We start from the raw sequence: 24,041 nt of genomic DNA, 5'->3' as shown, positions 1-24,041 counted from the left end.
CAATGGGACCACCCTGCCTAGCACGATGCAGGACAGCCAGGGTGAGGGCATATTTATACCCAGCATCAGTGTTGATCTAGTAAAGGATCACCTTGAGAAAGCTGGACAAGTCAGCTGGTCCTGACAGATTACACCCTAGAGTACTCAAGAAGCTGGCAGATGTCATAGCCCAACCATTGGCAAAATTATTCAAAAACTTGTGGTGCTCAGGTGAAGTAACAGAAGACTGGAAGAAGGCCAATATGGTACCCATCTTCAAGAAAGGGCAGAAAGTAGATCCCGGGAATTACAGACCAATCAGCTTGACCCCAATCCCCAGTAAGATTCTGGAGGAAATTATCAGAGACCCTTCTTGATATGCTGGCTGAGGGCAGCACCCTGAGGGACAGCCAGCACGGGTTTGTCACGTGTCGGTGTTGCCTGACCAATCTCATCTCCTTCTATGACCAGGTGACTTATCACCTGGACAAGGGAGAAGAGATTGACATCATATATCTAGACTTGAAAAAAGGCTTTGACCTGGTGTCCCATGACCTTCTCATGGAAGAATTGACCAACTGTGGCCTCAGCTACACCACAGTCCAATGGCTGGGAAATTAGTTCCAAGGTCAGACCCAGAGAGTAGCGGTCAATAGTAATGAATCATTATGGTGCTCCATGACCAGTGGTGTCCCCCAAGGCTCTGTCCTTGGACTAGTTCTCTTTAACATCTTGATCAACGATGTGGGCATTAGTGTCAGAAGCGCACTGGCCAAGTTCACCAATGACACTAAACTTTGGGGCATAGCGTCCACACCTGAGGACAGGCTGGTGATCCAGGCTGACTTGGATAAACTTAGTAAGTGGGCAGATACAAACCTGATAATGATCAATACTGATAAATGTAAGGTACTCCAAATCGGGGGGGAAAAACCGGCAGCGTACTTATTGGCTCAGCAATGCTATACTTGCTAGCACCTCTGCTGAAAGAGACTTGGGGGTCATGATTGACCACAGGATAAACATGAATCACCAATGCAATGTTGCAGCTGGTAAAGCAAACAAAACTCTGACTTGCATCCATACATGCTTCTCAAGTAAATCTCAGGATGGCTTCCTCCCACTATCCTCAGCTTTGGTGAGGCCGCAGCTGGAGTACTGCATCCAATTCTGGGCTCTGCAATTCAAGAAGGACGTTGAGAAGCTTGAGAGAGTCCAGAGGAGAGCCACATGCATGATCGGAGAGCAAGAGAATAGGGCTTATGAAGAGAGGCTGAGAGCCATGGGACTCTTCAGTCTGGAAAAGCGCAGACTCGGGGGGACCTGTTGGCTGCTTATAAACACGTAAGGGGTGTGTCAGGATCTGGAAGAACATCCGTTCACCAGAGCGCCCTAAGAAAAAACAAGGACTGTCCGTCATAAACTCCTCCAAGACTGTTTTAGGCTGGACATAAGAAAACATATCTTTACTGTCTGAGCCCCCAAGACCTGGGATAGACTCTCTCCAGAAGTGGTGCAGGCACCTACTCTGGACTCTTTCAAGAAACGTTCGGATGCTTATCTTGCTGGGATCCTTTGACCCTAGATTACTTCCTGCTCCTGGGGCAAGGGGCTGGATTTGATAATCTTCAAGGTCCCTTCCAGCCCTAACATCTATGAAATCTATGAAAATCTATTTCGACAAGGCCCTGCTCTGAAGAAATGTGACCAATGTGAACAGAAGCAGGGTGTCTTTGACCATAAAAATTACTTGAAATTCCAGAAGCACTTAGAGGTTACAAAGCACCCCCAAATTGCAACCCTTTTGAACAGAAGTTAGACAAAATTAATATTGGTATTGTCCCTGCTTTCCACCTCAATATTTCTCCTCCAGTCAAGTATCATTATTATTTATATTATATTTAGAATAAGCCTCAAGCCATTCTTCCCAATCAACACTAAACCTTGTAAAACAAAGAAACATAGGGGCTGGATAGAGAGAGAGAGATCACACAAGCACAAAGTGTTATCTGCATATAACTGACATTCAAACTGACCTGAAATTACTACTGCTGGGGGGGGGGATGTTTTTGGTTTTTGTTTTTTTTATATAGGCCATTGAAAACTCCTCAGATAGTGACAAGATGGATCACTAAAGATCAATGCAGGAAGCAAACTGGTGTGCAAATGTAAAAAGATCTGCTGTTCATTACTAGTTCCCTGAGTTTCCCACTACTTCCACTTATTTTGACCCTTATCTGAATTAGTTTTCCACATATTTTTTAAATGTTTTTGATCTGAAAATTGGATAGTGCTGTATTTTTAATTTATCTATAAGCAAAGTTTACAAAATATGTTTTAAGGAGATTTCATTTGTAGATTTGCATAGTAATAAAAATTTAATATTACAATCAATATCAAGTCATATAAACACCACAAATATAAAAACCATATTATATTAGCAAAGATCTATATTCTTCTAATAGATTTTACCTTTATTTTTTAAAGATCAATATCTAATTTTGTCTTGAAATAGTCCCTTTGATCCCAAAGGAATTTACACAGTTCTGCATATGTGGTACAGAAATCAATTTATGCAATTCTGATTGCCACCTTTCAGGGGAATGTTGTACCTTCTCTCAACTTACTGAAATACCATCAAAGTCTCATGGAGAAAGTAAAAAAAAAAAAGCCCAAAATATTGATTGACAGATTGACAGATAGACATTTTCCTGTAGTTTTAATTGCATATTCTGTTTTTATAGCTATCTAAATCAATAGTTAGACAGACTAAACTGGATTTATCAAGAGCAGAGCCTTGCTCTTGCAAAAATTCTATTAAGTTCATTTAAATGTTTTCAATTACCAACTCCTGGTAATTTTTTTTAGAAGTCCCACACGTTATACAAAGGCAGGGCACTAATTCAGTAATAACTGAAAAGACAGAATACTGTCTTTTTCCACCTATCAAATTTACTGTGGAACTCTCCCATCTAAATAGCAACTAGATTAGACTCAGCCACACTTAAATCCTAATCCTGTTAATAGATGTGCTTACAGTGACACCTGTTCCAAGGCAGAAAGCCACTGAGATCGCTTAGGTTTCAGTGCAGTTGTAGAGTTACACTAGCACAGCTGTTTGCAGGTTCAGGATATTAACTTCTAATTCACAAAAATCACAGCATGAGGTGTTGGGACTATAGGCAAAATCGTTAATAATCTTCAGCTGCTGATCAACTTTGGAATGGCCTCCACATATTTTGAGTCATACAAAGGCAACAAAAAATTGCAACAAAAGGCTATGAAACCAAGTCTAAAGACATTTCCATGTGGCATGTTTAAGAAAAGTCTTTTTTGCAATTCTCATTTTATAAAAATGTTCTATTTATACTTCAACAGGGAGACTATGTTCTGCACCTCTAAGTTGTGCCCAGGTGAATGAAAGTCTAGGTAGTTTCAATCAGTTCTTGAACCTTCATGATCTTAGATTGCTCTGGGGCTGGAGAGGATAACAGAGGTCTTAGAGTTACTTAGCCAACCTGTGGCAGAAAATAGGTAGGGGCTGAACTTAGGATATGGCAGTCATGAAGAGTTGCCCTAAAGGCTTCAGTGCCACCCAACATCCCATGCATGTTGCAGCCCTCCATCTCTGGCATGCCACCTACTCCTAAGCTTATGAAAGGAACCTATAAGAATAACCCTACAGATATTGCTGTGCCCTATAGGACTCCTCACCCAGATGAGACAGAGAATTTTAGGATGTATTCAGGGCTAAGGACAGGCATTACACATGAACCAATTTAAGTGATTGAAAACTGGTTTAAATCTGTAACAGAACAGATGTTCAGTGCATGTAAACCTGTTTGAAAATGGCTGAAACCCATTTGAGATTGTCAAAGATCAAAGTCTTTGATTTCAAATGCCGATGGCAAAAGGTCAGGGGATAACACAGCAAACTCTGTAATTGTAGTCCATCTCTCTGTATTAACAGTGCTGTATGCACACACCCTTGTTTGTGCCTCATTTCAAATCACTTGAGCTTCTCATATGAGAGAGAAACTAACCTTGAATTGTATACAACCCAGCACGAAAGATACCGTACCTATAGTAATGAGATTAACTGATTTTAATGAAACTGTAAGATCAGAATAATGTGCCATGCTCACCCTCTTGTGACCAAACAGGCTCAGTACCACCTAAACAAAAAGAGGCCCCCCTCTTTCTTGAAGGATGGGCTGCCAGCATGAAACCTGAGCAGACAAAGAAGACACAATTGCCAGCCCGTTAATTATTCATGCCTGGCGTGTAGTAATTGGCCACCCTGTCAACTATAACTTTGAAGGAATTTCCGCCGAAAGCGGAGATCTCCGAGCATCCCCAGGAGACACAGTTTGTAATTTGGCCAGTTACAAACATCTCCCCGCCCCCAACCCTGTTTTGGGTGTATCCGTCTCTGCCGGCTCATTCATCTCTCTTGTCAAGAGCTCTTGGGGTCTACGGACCACCGTAAATTTGTGTGAACTGCTTGAAACCTGTATTCAGCAAGTCTGCAACCCACTGTAATCGCTGGGTAACAGAACATCTGCATGCTGTAACTAAGTAATCAACTCTTCTGCCTACGCTGCAACCATCAGTAGCGTAAGTAAAATAAACTTTCTGTTTAACCAATACGCTTTAAGTCACCTGACTCCTACTTGCCGTTAACACCTACCTGTCCGACTACTGATCCCAGTGGTGCCGACCAAGCCTCGCAGGTCAAGGGTACACCGGTCCTTTGGGCGCAACAGAGATATACCTGGTTGAATGTAGCATCAGTCTTAACTGATTTGGCTCAAACTGATTTATGCAATGTCTGTCCCAGACCCCTTCCTGGTTTAACATAAACCAGACACCCTCAGCATCCCAGCATGCTCTCTGGGCTGGCTGGGGCTCTCTGCTCCACAGCAGGGCTGGCCCCTCCCCTCTGCACCCTTGCTGCAGCTCGGCAGAGGGCTTGCAGGCACAGCAGCATCTGCCTGGCTTCTTCCTACTAAGCAAGGATTATTACCCCCTCCCTTTGCCTTATGCAGACACATCAGCATTAGCTAGCAGACCACATGCTGACTATGGTCTGTGCTGTGGAAGACTAGCAAACCAGACAGGCTTTTTGGGGCTAAACAGATAGCTTAATGTCCTTCTTTGGAAAATCTGTTTAAAAACAGCTGTTTGCTTCCCTCCTCCCCCTCACCACTCCCTGCTAAACAGGAATTCCCCCCTCCCCTCTGCCTTGCAGAGAGATGTCTGTGTATTAGCTAGCAGACCACATGCCAGCTACAGCCCGTGCTGAATCAACAAGTAGAATCAACAGATAGCTGGTAATGTCCCTCTGTTGGTTTCTTAATGGTGTGATAAACACTGAGTTAAGGAGTGATAACACTGTTATATCAATTCCCTGCTAGACTAATCAGAACATCCTACTGGGGCCTGCCCATGCCCCCACCAGCTCAGTACTATAAAAGGGAAGGGAGGGCTGCTCTAGAGCCCCCCAGCTTCTAGCCTGAGCCACTGCAAGCATGTGCCTACATGTCTGTGCAGTTATAAGCCCCAACCCCAGCTTGCTTGCCTGTCAGTTTGCTGCAGACAATATACAGGGAGGGAGAGTGGAAAAACCCTGTATTATCAACAGATGTATGCACGGCACACCACGCCCCCACCTTCCCCTCTTGCCTCAGAGTGCTAGCCCAGGGCTTCAGGCTGGCAACGCTCCTGCCCCTTGAGCAGGAAGTGGGGAAAAGCCTGGGGCTGTAGGTAGGCCGGGGGTTTACAGCCCTCCCTATTCAGAGCTGTGCTAGGGCCTGGCCACACCCCACTCAGCTCACCTCTGCAAGAGCAGGGAGGGCTGCTCTAGCACCCTCCAGCCTGAGCCATTGCAGGCATGTGCCTGAATTTCCTCAGTCCAGAGGGACTGTCTGTATGGTTGGAAATCAGTTCAGTCTAGCCAGGTTAGACTAACCTGCAAAAATTGAATCAATTCAGGCGCAGGCTTTTTGCATATCTATCCCTAGCCTAAGTGACTCCAGCCCCTTAACACAGTATAAAGGAGACAAATCAGAGGTGAGGCTCCTACATTTAGCCAATTCACTTTCTTTATGAATATAATAAGTACAACTAATATAACAAATCCTTCCCATCTGCCAAAGAAACAGAGACATCAGAATTTTAAAACTGTTCTTTTGTCTCCTAAGAAGTTACTTCAGATAGTGAAAGAAGCAACAGAAACAACAGTTACAATCGTTAATACAAGCAAGATCAGGGTAGAGAAGTGCTAAACAACAAATTATTTGACTTCTTTCCTAACCATTCACAATAGTACAAGAATAAACTGTTACCTGTTTATATTAAAATGTGCTCACTTACTGGTCTGCTATTTCCCATAACCAGTGGCTGCTGTATACTCTGTATTGCTGAAACAACACTTCAGCAATGAACAATCTGCTTTTATATCCTTCCTAGAAAGACCCCCCAAAAAGAGAAAGAGATTCTCTGTTGTATTTACTTTTAGAATGTGTATGATACTCAGGAAATAGAGGGAGAAGTGTTGTACAAAAGCAGGCAGTTGATAGAGAGAGATAATGCACTTTATAACACCAGAAACAGGCCACAGAGCCCATATAAATACTGAAAATAGGAAGCAGCTTTGGGCCAGTGTCAACAGAGTTAAACCAAGATACAGAGAAAGAATATATGTAATATTGACTAAGCCATATCACTTCATATACTGTCTGTATTTCCATCAACCAGGTGCCTTGCTATTCTACAACTATATAAAAATTATTGCCAAATGGATGTGTTTTCTAACACCATACCTTTAGTTTTCAATCCAGTGTCAACATGTTTTCAATAAAAGGGTAGTACCAAGTAGTCTTCTCAGCTACATTAACTAAAATATTGATTATTCTTTCAGAGTACTATGATTCAAGTTATCAGGTCCAATTATACCTTTATCTGTATGATTTCATCAGTACAAAATGTAGCCTCCCTGGCCACATCCACATGAGCACGCACATGCATTTTGCAGCGCCTCAAAGGCTTTTGGGATGTGGGGCAAAATGTACCCCACTCACATGATTTGGTTCTCCACCATGCATATTTGCAGACCAAAGCCAAAAGTTAGATGCTGGGAAATCCCAGGGAAAAGCGCATGGGGAAAGAGTGGGGCAGGGCATGTGGCAGCGGCATGTGGCAGCAGCATGTGCCACCCAAAACTAGAGCCTGGGCAGCCAGAGCCATGCTCCAGCTGCCAGCCAGGTTCCATGTGCCTGGATTGCCAGTGCTAGAGCCCCAGAAGGTCCCTAGGATCCCAGGTGAGGCTGGCCCCGGCCTTAGCTATCCCACCTGGGACATTTTGCCCCACACTAACCCTAAGTGCAGGGGTGTGTGCCAGGCCAAAAAGGAGCAACATGAATTTGTGCCACTGCTTTTTTTCCCCACAGCAATCACATGCCCCTGCTCATGGGCATGTGGCCCCTGTGTCAAACATTAACATTTTAAAGACACTTGCGCAAATAAGATAAATTCTGAATATTTTTACTTTTAAAATATCCACACATGAAAGAAAACCTAGAAAAGAGCTTAATATAGAAGGCTCAATAGAAAAAAAAAAACTATGCATTCCTAAATGACTGAATAGTAGGACTGTGCAAAACAGCACTGTTTCATTTCAACTTCCATTTCGCCATTTCAAAGGGACAGTGTTTTGTTATGAAGCACTGTTCCGTTTTGTTTTGTTGAAACTCTTTCAGTGTTTCACCGCATTTCATAGGCTATAATGGGGAATCATGAAAATGCCTATAACCTTCTCATTTTTTGCCTGATTCAGATGAAAATTGTAGGGATGGTAGCCCTTCCAAGGGCATGAAGGCTGCCAAGTTCAAAGGAGATAGATGTAGGGATTTCTGGGAAACTGCACCTCAAACTGGTGACAAGCAAAGCTGGTATCACTTGCCAGCAACAGCAACCTGCTGTCATCACACGCACAGATCTGGGGACCCATGCCCCTCAGGAGGGCTTCAGGGCTGTGCTGGACTCTTCCCAGGGGCACAGGGCCTTGGACCTGTGTGCGGGATGACAGCCTGCTGCTGCTGCCAGCTGAGGCCAGCACCAGAGTCTGCCCAGCACAGTCTGCACCAAGCACCAGGAAGAACAGCCAGGCTTGCTGCAGCGTAGGCCCTCGGATCTGTGTGCAGGATGACAGCATGTTGCCACTGCTGGCTGGGACTGGCACTGTGTACAGACCCTGCCAAGCGCTGGGAAGCCTGGTGCTGCTGCTGGCCCCAACCAGCAGCCTGCTGTCATCCTGCACACAGGTCCAGGGCTCTGTGCCCCTGGGCGGGCCGCGGAGCTGCGGCAGACTCCTCCCGGGGAGCACAGGCCCCTGGATCTGCGTGCGAGATGACAGCCTGCTGCCACCGTCAGCTGGGGCCAGCAGCAGCACTAAGCTTCCCAGCGCTCGGCAGGGGCTGTACTTAGTGCCGGTCCCAGCCAGCAGTGGCAGCATGCTGTCATCCTGCACACAGATCCGAGGGCCCACACTGCAGCAAGCCTGGCTTCAAAACTCAAAGCATTTCAAGTGCCCTTATTTCATTTTGAAGCCTTTTGTTTCGTTTCAATTTCACTGTTTTGAGCTCAAAACATGTCAAAACAGCTTTGAAATGAAACATCCAGTGAAATGTTGCACAGCCCTATTGAATAGTTACAAAGCACAAACTGCTGCTATAGGGTTTTTTGTTTTTATTCTGGTTTTTTAATGCATACTTTACATACAGTACACTTTATACCACCAAAGCCACCAGTTCCAACAATATCATGGCTACAAATGTGACTGAATACATCCAATGGTTTATAAAGTCTAGTTCCAAATATATTTATTTTACATAATGCATGTATGTATGTAAGATGATTCATTATACCATGCTTCAAATACTTTCATTATTAAAGGTGTATTTTCATGAGAGTAATCCTTGCTAATAAAAATATCCCATTCTGATGTTTTGGCTATTTGCACAATTAATTTTTTTTAAGTATTAAGCCTAAAGTTTATTAACTACTTACAAAAAGAATAAGATAACTAGTTATTGCAAAACTTTATTTTACGTTTACGCTTCTGAAGGAATTATCAGCACTCCAAAATGAACTAATATAATTTTTTTTACAAATACAGTATTGAATTCATCTTTTCTAAATCCTAATTACAATTTTTACAAGGCTAGAAGTTACTCCATGTGAGGAGTATCAGGAACCAGCAGAAGGATGTTAGATAATTAAATATTTAATTTATACAGATAAGTGGATAAACAGATTGGGTAAGAAAGTTCTGTTCTAAAAATCTGAGTGCAAGACTCTTCTCTGCCAAAAAGTAGCAATTTTACTAAACTTACAAGGTTAGGGTTCATTTCTTTTGTGAGCAATTCAATGAAAGACCTCATGTAATAAAATTTACAAAAATAAACAGCTTTTGATGCAAGAAGCTTAACGTACACAACTTGGGTAGCATGGTGCTTCAAAGAGCACCATGCTACCCAGAAATTGCTATTCATCCCAAGGACTATACACAGGAAACATTCTTAAAATCTATAGAATGATGGCCATAATGGCTCCAAACTGACTTCAAAGGAACACTGTAGACCTCCAAAATTGAAACAGTAAATATAGAGACTATAAAACAGCCTTAACACTAGCCTACTGATCTGCACAAAGTCACCATCTCTCCGAAGTGACCAAGACCAGGCTCACCAGTCCTTCACATTTCTAAGAATAACTGCTCAGAAAGGGGTAGCTTAACCAAAACTTGCCAGATTTTACCATGTATACATTTCTGTTACACTGGCTCTAAAATAGGTTCACCTAGACACAGTGGTGGTAGTAGCTGTGCACTTCTTCACATACTGCATTTTCTTGCATGCAACATGCATCTATTTCCACAAACCAGCTGCTAGCAATAGGAATGTGCATTACATTTGAAAAATATAGTGAAAGCAGGTTCTGCTGCTTACCAGGCAAGTATGAAAATAAAGTCTACACCCACCTGCAGGGAGCAGAACAATGCCTGGCTCCCTAGCTGCTGCGATTTAGTTACTTATTACAAGGAAAGATTTTTTTTTCCCCCTTCAATCTGCCTTTCAAAAACAGGGCAAGTACCTTAATCTGGGGTGTACTATATATGAGAAAATATGGTAGTAAGATTCAGGTGGCATGTTAAAATTCATGCAGCTATTACATGCAGTAGAGCTGTCTGGAAACAATACTTTGCCACACCCTTGCCCTTCTACGTTTAGAGTGGTAAGCATATGGCTGGCTTTTTATGTGCTGGTACTATGGGACTGAAAATCATAACCAGTTCTTGTTTCTGAAACTATGCCAGAAAATATATTTAAATCATGACTTTCTTGTTCAGAACTCTGTCTTTGGACACAAGCATCTGATATGTGATGATACTGCAAGGATTATATTTCAATTATTTGTAGAGAGAATTAAAACATGCCCTCATCACAGCCAATTCTTGAGAAAAATTGTCCTCCTTAAATAACAAGTATCAAAACCAACATGAATGCACTTCAGGTAATACAGCCTCTCTACAGTTTTTAGGGCAATGAAAATATGACACAGGATTCTCAGTTTCAAAACTAGGCAAAATAGAGGAAAATATCGCCTCACGTAAACTTAGAGAATAATATAAAAGTGTTAACTATTTGTCATAATTGACAGAACCACTTATCAGATAACCTACCCAAGTATGCCCAGGCATACGAGCTCACATTGAAGAATAAAGGTATAAGTTCTGTAGAAATTTCTTGTTGTAATTTCAGGTTATACACAGATATCTCCACAAGACCAAAACTGAACCCTTTTACTATGTTATTCAATGAAATGTTATTACATATTTTACCCTTTACAGTCACTGCAAGTTAAAGTTACATTGAAGACACATAAGTGTCTTAGACCAATTATCCCTAAAAATGTTATGATAGGATTTTCATTAGCGTTGATGGGGTGCATCTACACACGCGTTTAGCATGGAGCAACAAACTCCTGCACAGTTTGTGCTGGAGTCAGCAGTTCCTGGACACAGCATATAAACATGCACCCAGGACAGCAGCAGTCTGAGCTGGGGCAGAGCAGCCCCAGGCTCAGGGTGGAGGATGGGAAGGTCATCCCCAGGCTCCAGGTCGCAGCACTGGGTGGTGAAAGTGCTGGTTGGGGCACAAGAGTGCTAAAGCGCAGCCACGTAGCAGGCAGCCTCTGTACTTTAGCACCCTCATGCCCCAGCCAGCCCCAGTCTCCGTCTACACGTGTGTTGCAGCAGTGTAAATTACTCTGCAGTAAGACAAGTATTGTCTGGACAGTACTGTCCTATGGTGGAGTTAATTAATTTACTGTGCCTTAATATAGACACTTGTGTAGACAGTGACTCAACTGCAATGGAGCGAATTAGTCAATTCTGCAGTAAAGCACGCATGTAGATGTACCCAGGATTGGCTTAACTCCACTTGCAATGAACTCAATGCCAACTAACTACTATTTATTTTCACAGGCTCCCAAACTGTGCTGCATTATTTACAAAATTAATAAACAAAAGCATCTGTATTACACCTGTGGAGTTACTCTGGATTTGACCACTATACAATATAGGACAGCAGAATGTGGCCTTTACAGAATAATTTTAGATCTGAACCAGGAAGGAGCTAATGTACACAGATGGGACAGAAGGTTTGGGGTATGGAAGAATGAGGTTTCCAGCAATACGACCATGGATTTATTCAGTTCAAACATGCAACCAAAAGCAATTCACTGTAGAAACAGCAGTTGGCCCAAATTCTTCAATGGTTCAAATACATAAAGCTGTATTGCAATCAATTAACCTATGCCCACTTGTACTTGCAGAAAAAAATTCCTACTATTTTCACAATATAATATGTATATTCAGTCACAAGGGTTTTGTTTTAAACCTTTTTTTTCAGTATTAAATACAAGTCCTAGAAGTACTCAGCAATCAGCTGATAAAGGGAATAATGCCATGTTTGTCAGTTGTTTTCTTGTGTCAAAAGAAAGCAAAAAAGTGAAAAGTCTTCTGTAGGACTTATAAAGACTACTGCCAAAATTAAGAATAAAAAAGAATATTGTTTTAACTCTTAAACACTGACTTTTTCAGAATACCAACTAATGAAGTATTAGACAACAAGCATATTAAAAGAGGAGTGCTCTTTTTCACAATACTTTTTCAAGATCTAGAGTTATAACATGCCTGTACTCTAGGGAATTCTTATCCAGTAATCCAACTCTTCCCCTCCATCTTTGACTTGGCCCTCCTGTCTGGCACAGGTAATGCCCATTAATCTATAGATTCATTGAGTTTTTAAGTCAGAAGGGATTACTCAGATATCAGACTTCCAGTATAACAAAGACCTGTGGAAATTACTTATATTCTGCAGAAGACCGCATAAGAAGGATCATGAAGAAAAATAGAGTCTAGAGGTTTTGAATGAGCCCATTATAGACTGGGGCTGGAAATGAAATCTGGGTAGATGACTGCATTCCAGCCTCTACAAAATTCCAGTCTGTCCAGACTCAAGGCCCATTTCTCATATATCTTTAGCACAAATGCACTCATGCTTGTGTGTTTATATTCACATTTTTTAAAATATATTTAATGCATTTTATTCAGGTTGCAAAGTCAAGTACCTGAAGGGAAGGAAATATCAGATTTATACCTGCTGGCACAAGCTTGATCACTCTGACCCTTGTGCAATCAGTAGGGAAAGTATCCTATGGAAAAAATAGTATGTGATTATGTAATTAAAGATTGTATCATAATGCAAACACACAAGGGGGCCAAGCTGAGGCCTATGAACCTGCCATTCCATAACTTTTTAGTGCTCCACTTTGTGAACTGCATAACGCTCTGTAACTGTAGTTTCCCCAATAATTTTTAAAAGGAACAAGGTATAACAATTCTGTTGTTTGCAACCGTGGCAGTGTTATCATCCTTTAAACCCTGACTCTTAAATAGACTACTCCATCCTGATGTTATGGAACAACCTTAGTTGATAGGAGAAAAAGCATATGGACCACTTGATGGTGCTATATACCAAATTTGGGAGGGACCAGATAGAGGAAGTACAACTCATCCCATCTCTATCTTTCTCTGCCTCATGGGAGCATCTCTGTTCCGTGAGATGCTCCCTAGGGTAGGCAGCAGAGAAAAACATGCTAAGACCAGGTGGCAGGTCTGAGTGTAAAGGGAAGCCCACATTTCTTCTGCTGCACATGGAACCATGCAGGGGGACAAGGACCACTGCCCCACATGCTGGGGCTGGAGAGCAGTGGAGATGCCCAACCTGGCTTTCACTGCCACCTCCCACACTGTTATAATTGCTATGGCTCCTCCTCAGTATTCCCAGGATAGTATTTGCTGCTGCCACAATACTGTAACATGCTGCTGGTTTGGTGGTAGTGTGAATTCAGCTCTAGAGTGTTCAGTGACTTTTGCCATACTTGTTTCACTCAGCATTCTTATTCGTGACTGGGTCAGACTGTTGATTCCTATGTAATAATTACAGGAAGGGACTTTTAACCAAAAAGTCTCTATGCCCAGTCCCTCATGCTGGTTACTGACCACTGCCATGCTTCCCTGAAGATAAAACCCCCGGAAGTGTATGAACCCTGTGGAATTCACAGGTGTCAAAATCCATCCACATGGAATTCCTACAGCTGCCTAACCTCCTGTCTGCAACAGCATCCCCAATTCCTGCCAGCCTGAATCAAACCAGAAAGCCCTCCTGGTCACAGCTGCATTGATGAAGACCCCAGTTTTAACTTCTATTCTGTAATCTCCATAGGACAGAAAGTGAGAACAGCACACATACCCCGCAATGCCACCCCTAACCCTAGAAGAACAACTTTGCAGTCAAAGTTTCTACAGGACCCCTGGTCTAGGATGCCAGGTCTCTGGTGTCCAGAGACAAGTATTGAACCCCATCCACCCAGGAGAAATCCATGATTCAGAGACAAAATAAACTTGCCCGCCCATTCAGCAACTTGATAAAGCAGTGGTGCCCGACTGGGGCCCTCCCAACATTGAACAGTCACCCTTAAGTGTGACCACAGGGGAAAAAAAAAAAAATTATGCTTACCTACGAGCTAAAAGCACGTTCTTTTCACTGCACCCCATGTTTTTTTGTTTTGTTTCTTAAACTAAAGTATTTCAAACAGCCTTTTTTCATTACTGGGAAAGATAGAAGGCACCACCTATCCCACTGCCTTCAGCCACTTCCAAAAGCAATGTTGGGAACAGGTTTATCAGCTGGTATCTTTCCCAGCGAAGAGATTCAATTTTTCCCTTCTTGATCAGCTGCTGCTTTGTAAGTGATGGAGCAGAGAGTTCTTTTGGCTGTTCTTTTGCCCACCTCCCTATTGAGCTGTGGGAGTCCCAGAACTAGCAGGATCAGAGCCCAGAATTGCCAAGTTCTGTGCATTTCCATGTATAGTTCTTGAAACAAATGATTACAGTGATGTACTTTGCATATTTCCAAAGGGATTTCCATATCCAGCTTTAAAAACTGTGTAGACCTTGGGCCCATCTACACTTGATGTTTTTTGCAGCGAATTTGAATTATTTTATGATATAGTGCAGTTCCGCTTTATCGACAGACAAAATCTTTTTTAGCAAATTATCTGGGACCAAATCCTATTCCACCTCTTCGGCACTGGAATGGACTTAGATGCCTAAAAGTGGTTCTATTCCAACCTGCTTAAATCCCTGAAAACAAGTTAATGCAAAAAGTGGATGTGATTACCTCCTGCATACTGCTTCTTGTGACTCAGTTTTATGGCTAAAATGATAGCACGTTACAAAAATGTGTCTTTTCCTGGGACTTGACTAGGGTAGAAAAGCATTATACTTAGGTGCTCAATAAGTGGGAAAGGATCTGGCCTCTTGTGTTTTAATGTGCATTATTAAACTCAGTCTGGGAAATGGTTTATTTATAATGAAAGGTAGTTTGTTTCTCTTTTCAACCCTTCTCCATGCTGAGAAGTGGGAACCAAGGCTAACTAACAGGAAAAAACAAAGGCGAGTGTGTCTTAAATCCTGCCTCCCTCCTCTTTTAAGGGCCTGTGTGAATGCAGATTTTTAGTTAAAAATGCATCCTGGAATAAGGCATCTAAATTCATCCCTTTTGTTATGGAGGACTGGCTCACTTATCATTTAAGAAGTGGCCAAAGTGAGAGAGAGGGAGAGATGGAAGCTGTACTGATACTGCATACTTTTTATATAAAGCCTGTTTATATAAGGAAGTTAAAAGAACCAGGTCCTAGCCCTTCCTCAGTCTGAGAGGACTCAAACTCATACATCTCACTTTCCAAGAGTAAGACCTAAAGTATCAGCCTACAGAATAGTGTGTGTAGGAGCAACTTCTACTCCTCTCTTCCCGTCTCCTGTCTTAAAAGCTGGGCTGCAGTCCAGCCAATGATACAACATTCATGGGACAAGCATGGCAAAAGGGATCCTAACTGTAACTCAGTGGAGAGACCATTTATCTGGGAAAGGAAAAGAATTAGGGCTAGACTCTATCCCACCTATTAGGCACCTAAGTACACTTAGTTAACTAAATGAGATCCTATTATACTTTGCTGAAACCCCCAAAAAAGTTAACATAAAAGGTATACGAGTCATCTCCTCCCCACTGCTTCCTTGCAGTGTTAGCCTTAAGACTAAGACACAAGTTACAAAAACAGATGTATTAATGGATTCAAACATCATGGAACAGGATCACACTTAGGCACCTAAATCTACTTAGGCACTATGTAATAGGTGCAGTAGGATATAGTTCCTAGTGTGCAGTCCATGCTCCTAATACTGTTCATGTATTTTACTAGATGACTCTTTAATGCAAAATGTATGAGCATCATTGGGGGTAGAAACCAGACCCTAACTCTCCTCCCTCCTGAGAGAGCTCCCTAGTTACTGAGCTGAAGATTCAGTCCCCAAAGAATGAACATCATCACCTCCTCCATGTATATTTTAAAATGAAAATGGCTGTGCTTTGTTCTGAATTCAAGGTGTTAGACATACCCTGACCACGCCTACTAGGATCAAGCCCTTCAGGGGACCTGGGTGCAGGGACATCTCATCTGTGAAGCCTGACCAGGCTTAGATGTGAAATAGGTGCCAAGATACTGTGCTCTAGCAAGATGCACCTACGATCTTTTATCAACATCAACCTTACCCATCATGGGCCACATTGTGCCCTAGCTCAATACATGGGAAGGTATTGAGCCAGCCACCTTCAGCCACAGATCAGCCTCTGGTAATACTTTTGGAAATCACCCTATTCTGAACCCTGCCAGGCAACTTCACAAGTCCAGGGTTTAACAGATCAGGAGGGAACACCAAGTAGACAACCCAGGGTCAGGCCAGGCTAGAAAAATTAAAATAATTTTCCCCTAATCTGGAACTGCATTATTTATTTCCTTAGCTCTGCTACATAAAATGGAGTTCCACTTCTAGGAGAGATCACTGTGGCAGTTACCAATGGTAGAAACATTTACAGTGAGGCTCTGTTAGAGTGTTGCTATTTGGGAGGCGAAAAAGGACAATGGGGGAGGGAGGTGAGCGATCTGCAGAGCTGATGGTGAGGGACAGAGTCCTTGTAGATGGACTCCAGCTTGCTGTATTTCTCCAAAAATCCCGGGGGCCTGTATACAAAACTCTCTGTACTTCAGCAGGTGGCAAGCCTCCTACCTCCTCAATAATAAGAAAAGTTCAAGGGAAATTTCTCTGAACTCCCTCTCACTGTCTGTCCACAACTCCCCCCCTTCCGCCCCACACACAAACCCCAGTGCTCTAGGGGAAATAAAAAGGAAACTAAATAGGTTTTGGAAACACCTATGTTACTTCAAAATTATTTTTTCATCTATTTTAAGGACTAACATTTCAGGATATTCCAGAACAGAAAGCAAGCGCTGCACTCACTGGAAAGATGCACATTGCTTCAGTTACCTTTTCTAGCCCTCATGGGCAATAATCTACTGGCCAACAAACCTGTCACTAATCCAGGACTGAATATTGCCTCTTGGACATCTCAGATTGGTGTTACTTTCAGGGAACTTTCACATTTGGTATGTCAGTGCTAAAGAAAGGAAAATTTCTTTGTTGAGTTGTTTAAAAAAAAAAAGCTAATAGGCACGTGAAGCAGCTCAGACATTTGTAATGGTATAATGAGTCTTGCTGCAGATAGATTAATGGGCAGAGGGAGGTTAGGGGGTCAAAGGTTCATGATACATGCCATGTGTAATACAACTGTGAAACTTATTATATGGCTAGTCCTGTCCTACCCGTATGGCACCTATTCCTCTCTGCAGAACGATGGAAGCAAATTCTTGCCCAGAAATCCTGTCTCATAGTTATTCTGTGGAAGGGTGTGAGGATAAGGATGCACATCCTGTCTCAGGGGAAAAAAAATAGCACTGGCTATATAAAATAACAATGATTTTAGACGATACAGTGGTTCTATACAGGGCAATGCTGTGATTAGGGGGGCCAGTGCACACATCCACAGGAGGCCTCAAATGCCTCTACACAAACGCTCGTAGTATGGGAAACAAGCAGGAGGAACTTACCCTCCTGCTAGCTGACACCAACCCAGACAGTGGGGCTCACTGAAACATGATGGGACCCAATGCATGGGTGGTGAATATTAAGGGCTAGAGGCTTTACAGGAGGGCCAGGAGAGGGAGGAAAGGTGGGGCTGTGACACTCTACATTAAGGAGGAGTACACATCATCACCAGGTAGCACAGAGTCAGAAGAGGGGCACACGGAAGTGCTCTGGATTAGAACAGAAGGCAGTCGCAGGGAAAGAGACTTAACGGTGGGGGTCTGCTACAGACCACCCAACCAAGGGGAAGAGCTAGACCAGGAATTCTTAAGTCAACTCACGGAGGTAGTTAGGTCAAAGGACGTGGTCATCATGGGTGACCTGAACTTTCCAGACATCTGCTGGGAAGAGCAGTCAGCTGGGTCTGACCGCTCATGTAGGTTCCTAGCCAAAATGCAGGACCTCCATCTAACCCAGGAGGTGCACAACCCCACCAGGGGAGATGCTTTGTTGGACCTGGTGCTGGCCACGGGTGATGACCTGGTGAGGGGGCTGAGGGTGCTCGACCACCTGGGCAACAGTGATCATCGCCTGCTGGAATTCACCATCCAGCGCAAGGTGGCAAAGGCCTGAAGCAAGGCAGCAGCCCTAGATTTCAGGAGGGTGGACTTCAATGAGCTAAGGAGAATAGTTGAGGAAGCACTGAGGTCCCGGAGGGGAGGGGAGGGGAGGGAAGCCAGGTGTCCAAGGAGAGTGGTTGCTCCTTAAGGAGATGATCCTCCAAGCCCAAAGGGAGGTAATCCCAACACGGATCAAAGGGAGCAGGAGGGCACAAGAGCCCCCATGGCTCACCAAAAGCATCCAGGAATGTCTTCTAGCTAAAAGGGAGGCATACACCCAATGGAAGGGAGGGGCCATCACCAGGAAGGACTATACTTCGGTTGCTCAGGGCTCCAGGGGGGCAGTCAGGAAGGCCAAGGCGGAGCTGGAACTGGGACTAGCTACCCAGATCAAGGACAACAAGAAGTCCTTCTTTAAATACATAGGGGGCACAAAGAAGGTTCTGGGTAACGTGGGGCCCCTGCAAGACACACTAGGAAATCTGGTCGTCATGCCAAATGACAAAGCTAACCTATTTAACGACTTCTTTGCCTCCATTTTCCTGAGCAGGACCGGATCAGCCCCCCTACCAGGCTCCCCTCAGGCCCCAGGGGAGGCACACCTAGGCCAAGGGTCAGGGAGGATCTAGTCAGGGAACTTCTGGAGGGACTGGATGTATTTAAATCAGCTGGTTCAGAATATCTCCACCCCAGAGTGCTGAGGGAATTAGCAGAGGTCATTGAGGGACCCCTGGCATGGCTTTACAAGCACTCGTGGTGCTCTGGTGTGGTGCCAGAGGACTGGAAGAGGGCCAATGTGGTTCCCATCTTCAAAAAAGGGAGGAAGGAGGACCTGGGGAACTATAGGCCAGTTAGCCTTACCTCGATCCTAGGTAAGCTTTTTAAGAGAATTATCCTGGCACATGTCCATGAGCAGCCAGCAAGGGAGATTATGTTTAGGGGCAACCAACATGGGTTCATTAGAGGCAGGTCCTGTCAGACCAACCTGGTGGCCTTCTACGACCAGGTCACCAAATCCTTAGATGCAGGGGTCGCAGTGGACATAGTCTTTCTGCACTTCGGAAGGCCTTCGACACTGTCTCTCACCCCGTTCTCATTAAGAAACTGGGGGACTGTGGTGTTGACACCTACACAGTCAAATGGGTCGCCAACAGGCTGGGGGGCTGCACCCAGAGTGGTGGTGGATGGGTCATTTTCGACCTGGAGGGATGTGGGCAGGGGGGTCCCACAGGGCTCGGTCCTTGGGCCCGCACTGTTCAGCATCTTAATCAGTGACTTGGACGAGGGGGTAAAAAGTACCCTGTTCAAATTTGCTGATGACACTAAATGTGGGGGGATGTGGGCATGTTAGAATGAAGGGATAGGCTACAATCAGACCTAGACAGGTTACAGAGGTGGGAAGATGAGAATAGGATGGGATTCAACGCTGACAAGTGCAAGGTGCTGCACCTGGGGAGGAAGAACCAGCAGCATACCTACAGTCTGGGCAACTCCCTTCTCATCAGTGCAGAGGCAAAAAGGGATCTTGGAGTCATCATTAATGCCAAGATGAACATGGGCCGGCAGTGTGGGGATGCAGTCAGGAAGGCCAACCATACCTTGTCGTGCATCCACAAATGCATCTCAAGCAGGTCCAAGGAGGTAATCCTCCCCCTTTTTGCGACACTGGTCAGGCTGCAGCCGGAGTACTGCATCCAGTTCTGGGCACCGCACTTCAAGAGGGATGTGGACACCATGGAGAGGGTCCAGAGGAGGGCCACCCGCATGATGAGGGGGCAGCAGGGCAGACCCTATAAGGAGAGGCTACAGGACCTGGACCTGTTCAGCCTCCACAAGAGAAGGCTGAGAGGGGGATCTAGTAGCCTGTTACAAACTAGTCAGAAGAGACCAGCAGGAATTGGGAGAGTCCCTGTTCCCCTGAGCACTACCAGGAGTGACTAGAAATAACGGTCACAAGCTGGCAGAGGGTAAATTCAGACTAGATATCAGGAGGCGCTACTTCACTGTCAGGGTGGCTAGGATCCGGAACCAGCTTCCAAGAGAAGTGGTGCAGGCTCCTACCCTGGGGGTCTTTAAAACAAAGCTTGACAATCACCTTGCTGGGGTCGTTTGACCCCAGTACTCTTTCCTGCCATGGCAGGGGGGTCAGACTTGATGATCTACTCAGGTCCCTTCCGACCCTACTAACTGTGAAACTATACAACATAATGTCCCAGGTGGAGATTAGTTACTGTTACCTATTTTACATAAACCAATGATACAGCAACATAACATATGCAACCTTTTAAGCTTTTTCAATAAATTCCTTGAATATTGACTGAGTTCAGCTCTTGATTTAAAAGGGGGGGGGGAAGTCCACTTAAAAACACATTTTTTGTCAGGCCGAGGTGGAGCCTCTCCTATTATTTATTTCATTAAAGGTGTCTAAGTATGTGAATGTAAGTGTAAGAAGTGCTTTTTGGCTTCACAAATCCCTTGAACACCTGTAGAAAGATCCAGTTTTTGACTTCTGCTCAAATTGGCTTTGAAAGGAGCCCCAAGTTCTTTTAGCGAAAGCTTTGAAGATTCCCAGCACCCTCATGGAAAACATTTCAAATATCATTCCAAGATTCAGAGATGCTAATATAAAAAAGTTAAAGCGAAGTAAAAGAAACAGAAAAATAATAAATCCTGTATCCCACATTAGCAAGAACAGAACTTAGGAATTTGCATCATTCCTGATGAAACTTTGCTATTGTAGTAGATGTTTGGTTTCTGGTACTGCTTGGTAACACTATCACACACCCAGCAATGTTTTCCACCGAATAAAAGCTAAACATGTATATGGAAGTAGTAATGGTGGAAGAATTGGGGGCAGAGAATGGGGGAAGAGAAGATACAATCTATAATATCCAATTTGCATTTTCTCTTACAATGAAAACTGAAAACAGCCCTGAATGCTTTATCCTTACGTTGGTTAATACAGCAGCATACATCATAAACCTTTCTTCAAAACCCCAGACTCAACCACACCCCAGGAGTTACAAGCAGCAGCAGTAAACTAAACTCATCTTTCTGGCTGAGCTCACAGTACCACACCCCCAGCCTTATTCCTAGCCCTAAGCAATGAGGATCACTAGCAACTGGGCCTCTGTGTGCATCTCTGCAATTAATACCAGCAGCAGCAGCCACCACAGAAATGCAAATCCCAGCACTGATCAGAGAGGACAGAGACACCAGTACAATCAGACTCTGCCCTGGCTTCATAATTTGCAGTACATGGCACAAGAAGTTCAGAACCTGCAGGGATTCAGCATTTCCATCCATTATAGTTTATACTGTTGGCCGGGGGGGAGCATAAAAACTAGGACCCACACTCTAAAAGTGTTTATTTCCACCGCAGCCAGAAGAAAATCCCACAGCGTGTCACACCTTTTGTGTCTTATTCCCCAAAGACACGCATGGAAATGGAAGACAGTGAGAGAGGAGAGAGAGGAGGCCACACCTTACAGGAAAGAGAGGTTCAGGAGCCCAGAAAGGTTTGCCTGTATTCAGCATTTCTGCCATTTCCACCCAAAAGTGAGCAGGCCTGGAGGATGGTTAAAGGCAGCGACAATCTGATTCCCCTCGTCAGGCCACAGCTTCAAGTCCGTCTCGTTTCCATCCCTCACAGGAGGCAATATAACACCCCTTTATGCCAAGCCTCCTATTAATGGGGAAAGGACAGAAAACGCGATCGCCTATGTTGTTTGCCAGGGAGGAAGGGCGGGGGGGGGGGGGGGGGCAGCCAGGAGGTTCAACAGAGGCTAGCGAGCCCGGTGTCCAAACATGGCATCTGCCAGCACCCTCAATCCTCCCGGCTGCCCCCATCATTGCAGGCCCCCCCCAGGCCCCTCCAACGCGCCCGCCTGCCTGCCTTCCGCCCTGTCATGGGGGGGGGGGCTCATTGCATTCTCTTCTCACGATCAACACCTTGCGCTCCCCACAGCAGCCGCCGGCCAAGCCCAGCCTTCCCCTAGCCCTGGCAAAAGCTGGCAGGGGTCCCCCAGGCTGCCACCGCCACACACAGGGGTGGGCGCCTCACCCCCTGGCGCAGCATCAGGCTCGGCGGGAGCCGGCTGGGGGCAGCACGGCCTGGTGGAAAGGGAAACCCCACCCCGGGCCCCCCCCGGGGCCAGGCGGAGCTGCCGGGCCCCCAGGCGGGCGTCGCGGGTCGGGGTGCCCGGAGCCCTGCCCCGCACCCCGGGCTGGGGCTGTGGCTGGGGCTGTGCCGAGCCGCCGCTTACTTGAGCATGGCCTCTTCCTTCTCCTCCTCCTCCTTCTGCCGGTCCATCACTGCCATGATGATGTTCCGCTCCTCCTCGGTCAGGTGGCTCAGGTCGGGCAGCTCCTGCATCGGGGGAGGCACCGCCGGGGGCCGGGGGCCGCGGGGCCCCGCCGACGAGGACATTTTCCGGCCGCTCTCACGGCGGCGTCCGGGCGGAGGAGGCGGAGACGCAGCCGTGCATGGTGGCCGCTCGCAGCCCCGGCCCGCTGCCTTTGTGCGCCCGGCTCACGGCGCCGCGGGGCTGCCCCGCCGCCGCGAGCAGCCCATGGTGCGGGCTGGCGCCCGGAGGCTGGAGGCAGAAGGGCGGGCGCCGCCGCTGCCGCCGCCGCGGCTGGGAGGGGAGCGGGCGCGGGGCGAGGCGGGCGGAGTCCGAGCCGCGCGGCCCCCTCGCTGCTCCCTCCCCGGCTTCGCGCGGACCACGCCTCGCCTCGCCGCCCCGCGGGCTCCCCCTCTCAGCCCGGCGCCGCGGCTTCCCGGAGCCCGACGCGCGGCCCCCCGGCTTCCCTGGGGCAGGCTGCGACCCGGGCCCCCGCGCCCGCTGGGTCCCTTGTGGTAGTGGCTGCACTGAGCGACATGGAGTTGAGCGGTCTGGTGTGGTGGTGGGTGCACCCCTGAGCAACCCGCTGCAGACGGGACACCCCGCCAGTCTTGGCATTACCTGCCCGGTTTCCAGTGGGAGGATCTCGGCTCTGTGCCACTGGTATGGAAATGGGGAACTCTCCCCTAGCCTGCTCCTGGGGCCCTTTTTGGCTAAGGGCAAGTGAGACTCAGGGGCCACCGAACCCCAGGCCCTCCAGACTTGGGCCTGCACGTAGGATGCCTGCCCGCCAGCAGATTTGGGAGGAATCTGAAGCCCCAGGCTGCAAAGTCTGGGGTGGAGGATACTTCCCAGTTGAGTGTCGCTGAGTCCAGAGGATTCACAACTGACTTGGCTAATTTGATCTGGAATATGAAACATTTTCCAAAGAAAAAAAAACCTGAGTCCCTTGACTGGGCCAGGCTGCCTGCATGCTCTTTCCTTGGGCATTTCTTCTGTGAATGGATGCTGTAGGGCCATTTATTGAAAGCTGGCACTTCACAGACTTGTCCTTTCTGGATTTCCCTGTTCCAACCACCACCTGCCAAAGCTGTGCAGGTAAAGGCCCTTTCTTATTTCCTGTTAGTTAGGTTACACACATCCTATTCTCGCTTATGTGGGCCAGCCAAAGCTGACTTCAAACCTGTGATAGTCCAACCACTTCATTTAAAAAAAAAATGGAGAGCTTCTTGACAGAAAAGCCTCCTCAGCAATCGCACAGTGTCACTTCTGGGCAAGGGGACTGATAAGCTGATAAGAGAATGACCAGCTGTGATAGGTTTTCCCATAAAAAGATGGATGCAGACACACCCTGCCTCAGGCTGCTGGGTAGCAGGCTTCTTTCATTTTGAAGAAGATCCATTGCTAACCTAACTTTAGAACATTGCTAATGGCTTGCACCCTGGATCTATTCTAAATAAAAATGTGATCAGTAAGATAGAAATATTT

At 45.7% G+C, this 24,041-nt stretch overlaps 1 protein-coding gene across 24 annotated transcripts in view; it reads right to left on the bottom strand.

Moving 5' to 3' along the window:
• RIMS1 (regulating synaptic membrane exocytosis 1) overlaps positions 1–22,906 on the bottom strand; it is a 564,390-nt gene extending 541,484 nt beyond the window's left edge. For all 24 annotated transcript variants that reach the window (XM_090034746.1, XM_090034752.1, XM_090034757.1 and 21 more), the window contains exon 1: positions 22,476–22,906. In XM_090034746.1, coding sequence (XP_089890872.1) covers positions 22,476–22,639 — 164 coding nt within the window. In that variant the 5' untranslated portion in view covers positions 22,640–22,906. The remainder of the gene's footprint in view (positions 1–22,475) is intronic.
• Between the last annotated feature and the right edge of the window lie 1,135 nt (positions 22,907–24,041).

This window comes from Crocodylus siamensis, chromosome 1, assembly GCF_052110815.1.
Source record: "Crocodylus siamensis isolate JL-2025a chromosome 1, ASM5211081v1, whole genome shotgun sequence".
In the NCBI taxonomy this organism is placed as follows: Eukaryota; Metazoa; Chordata; order Crocodylia; family Crocodylidae; genus Crocodylus; species Crocodylus siamensis.
This window is presented reverse-complemented; position numbering and strand designations above follow the sequence as displayed.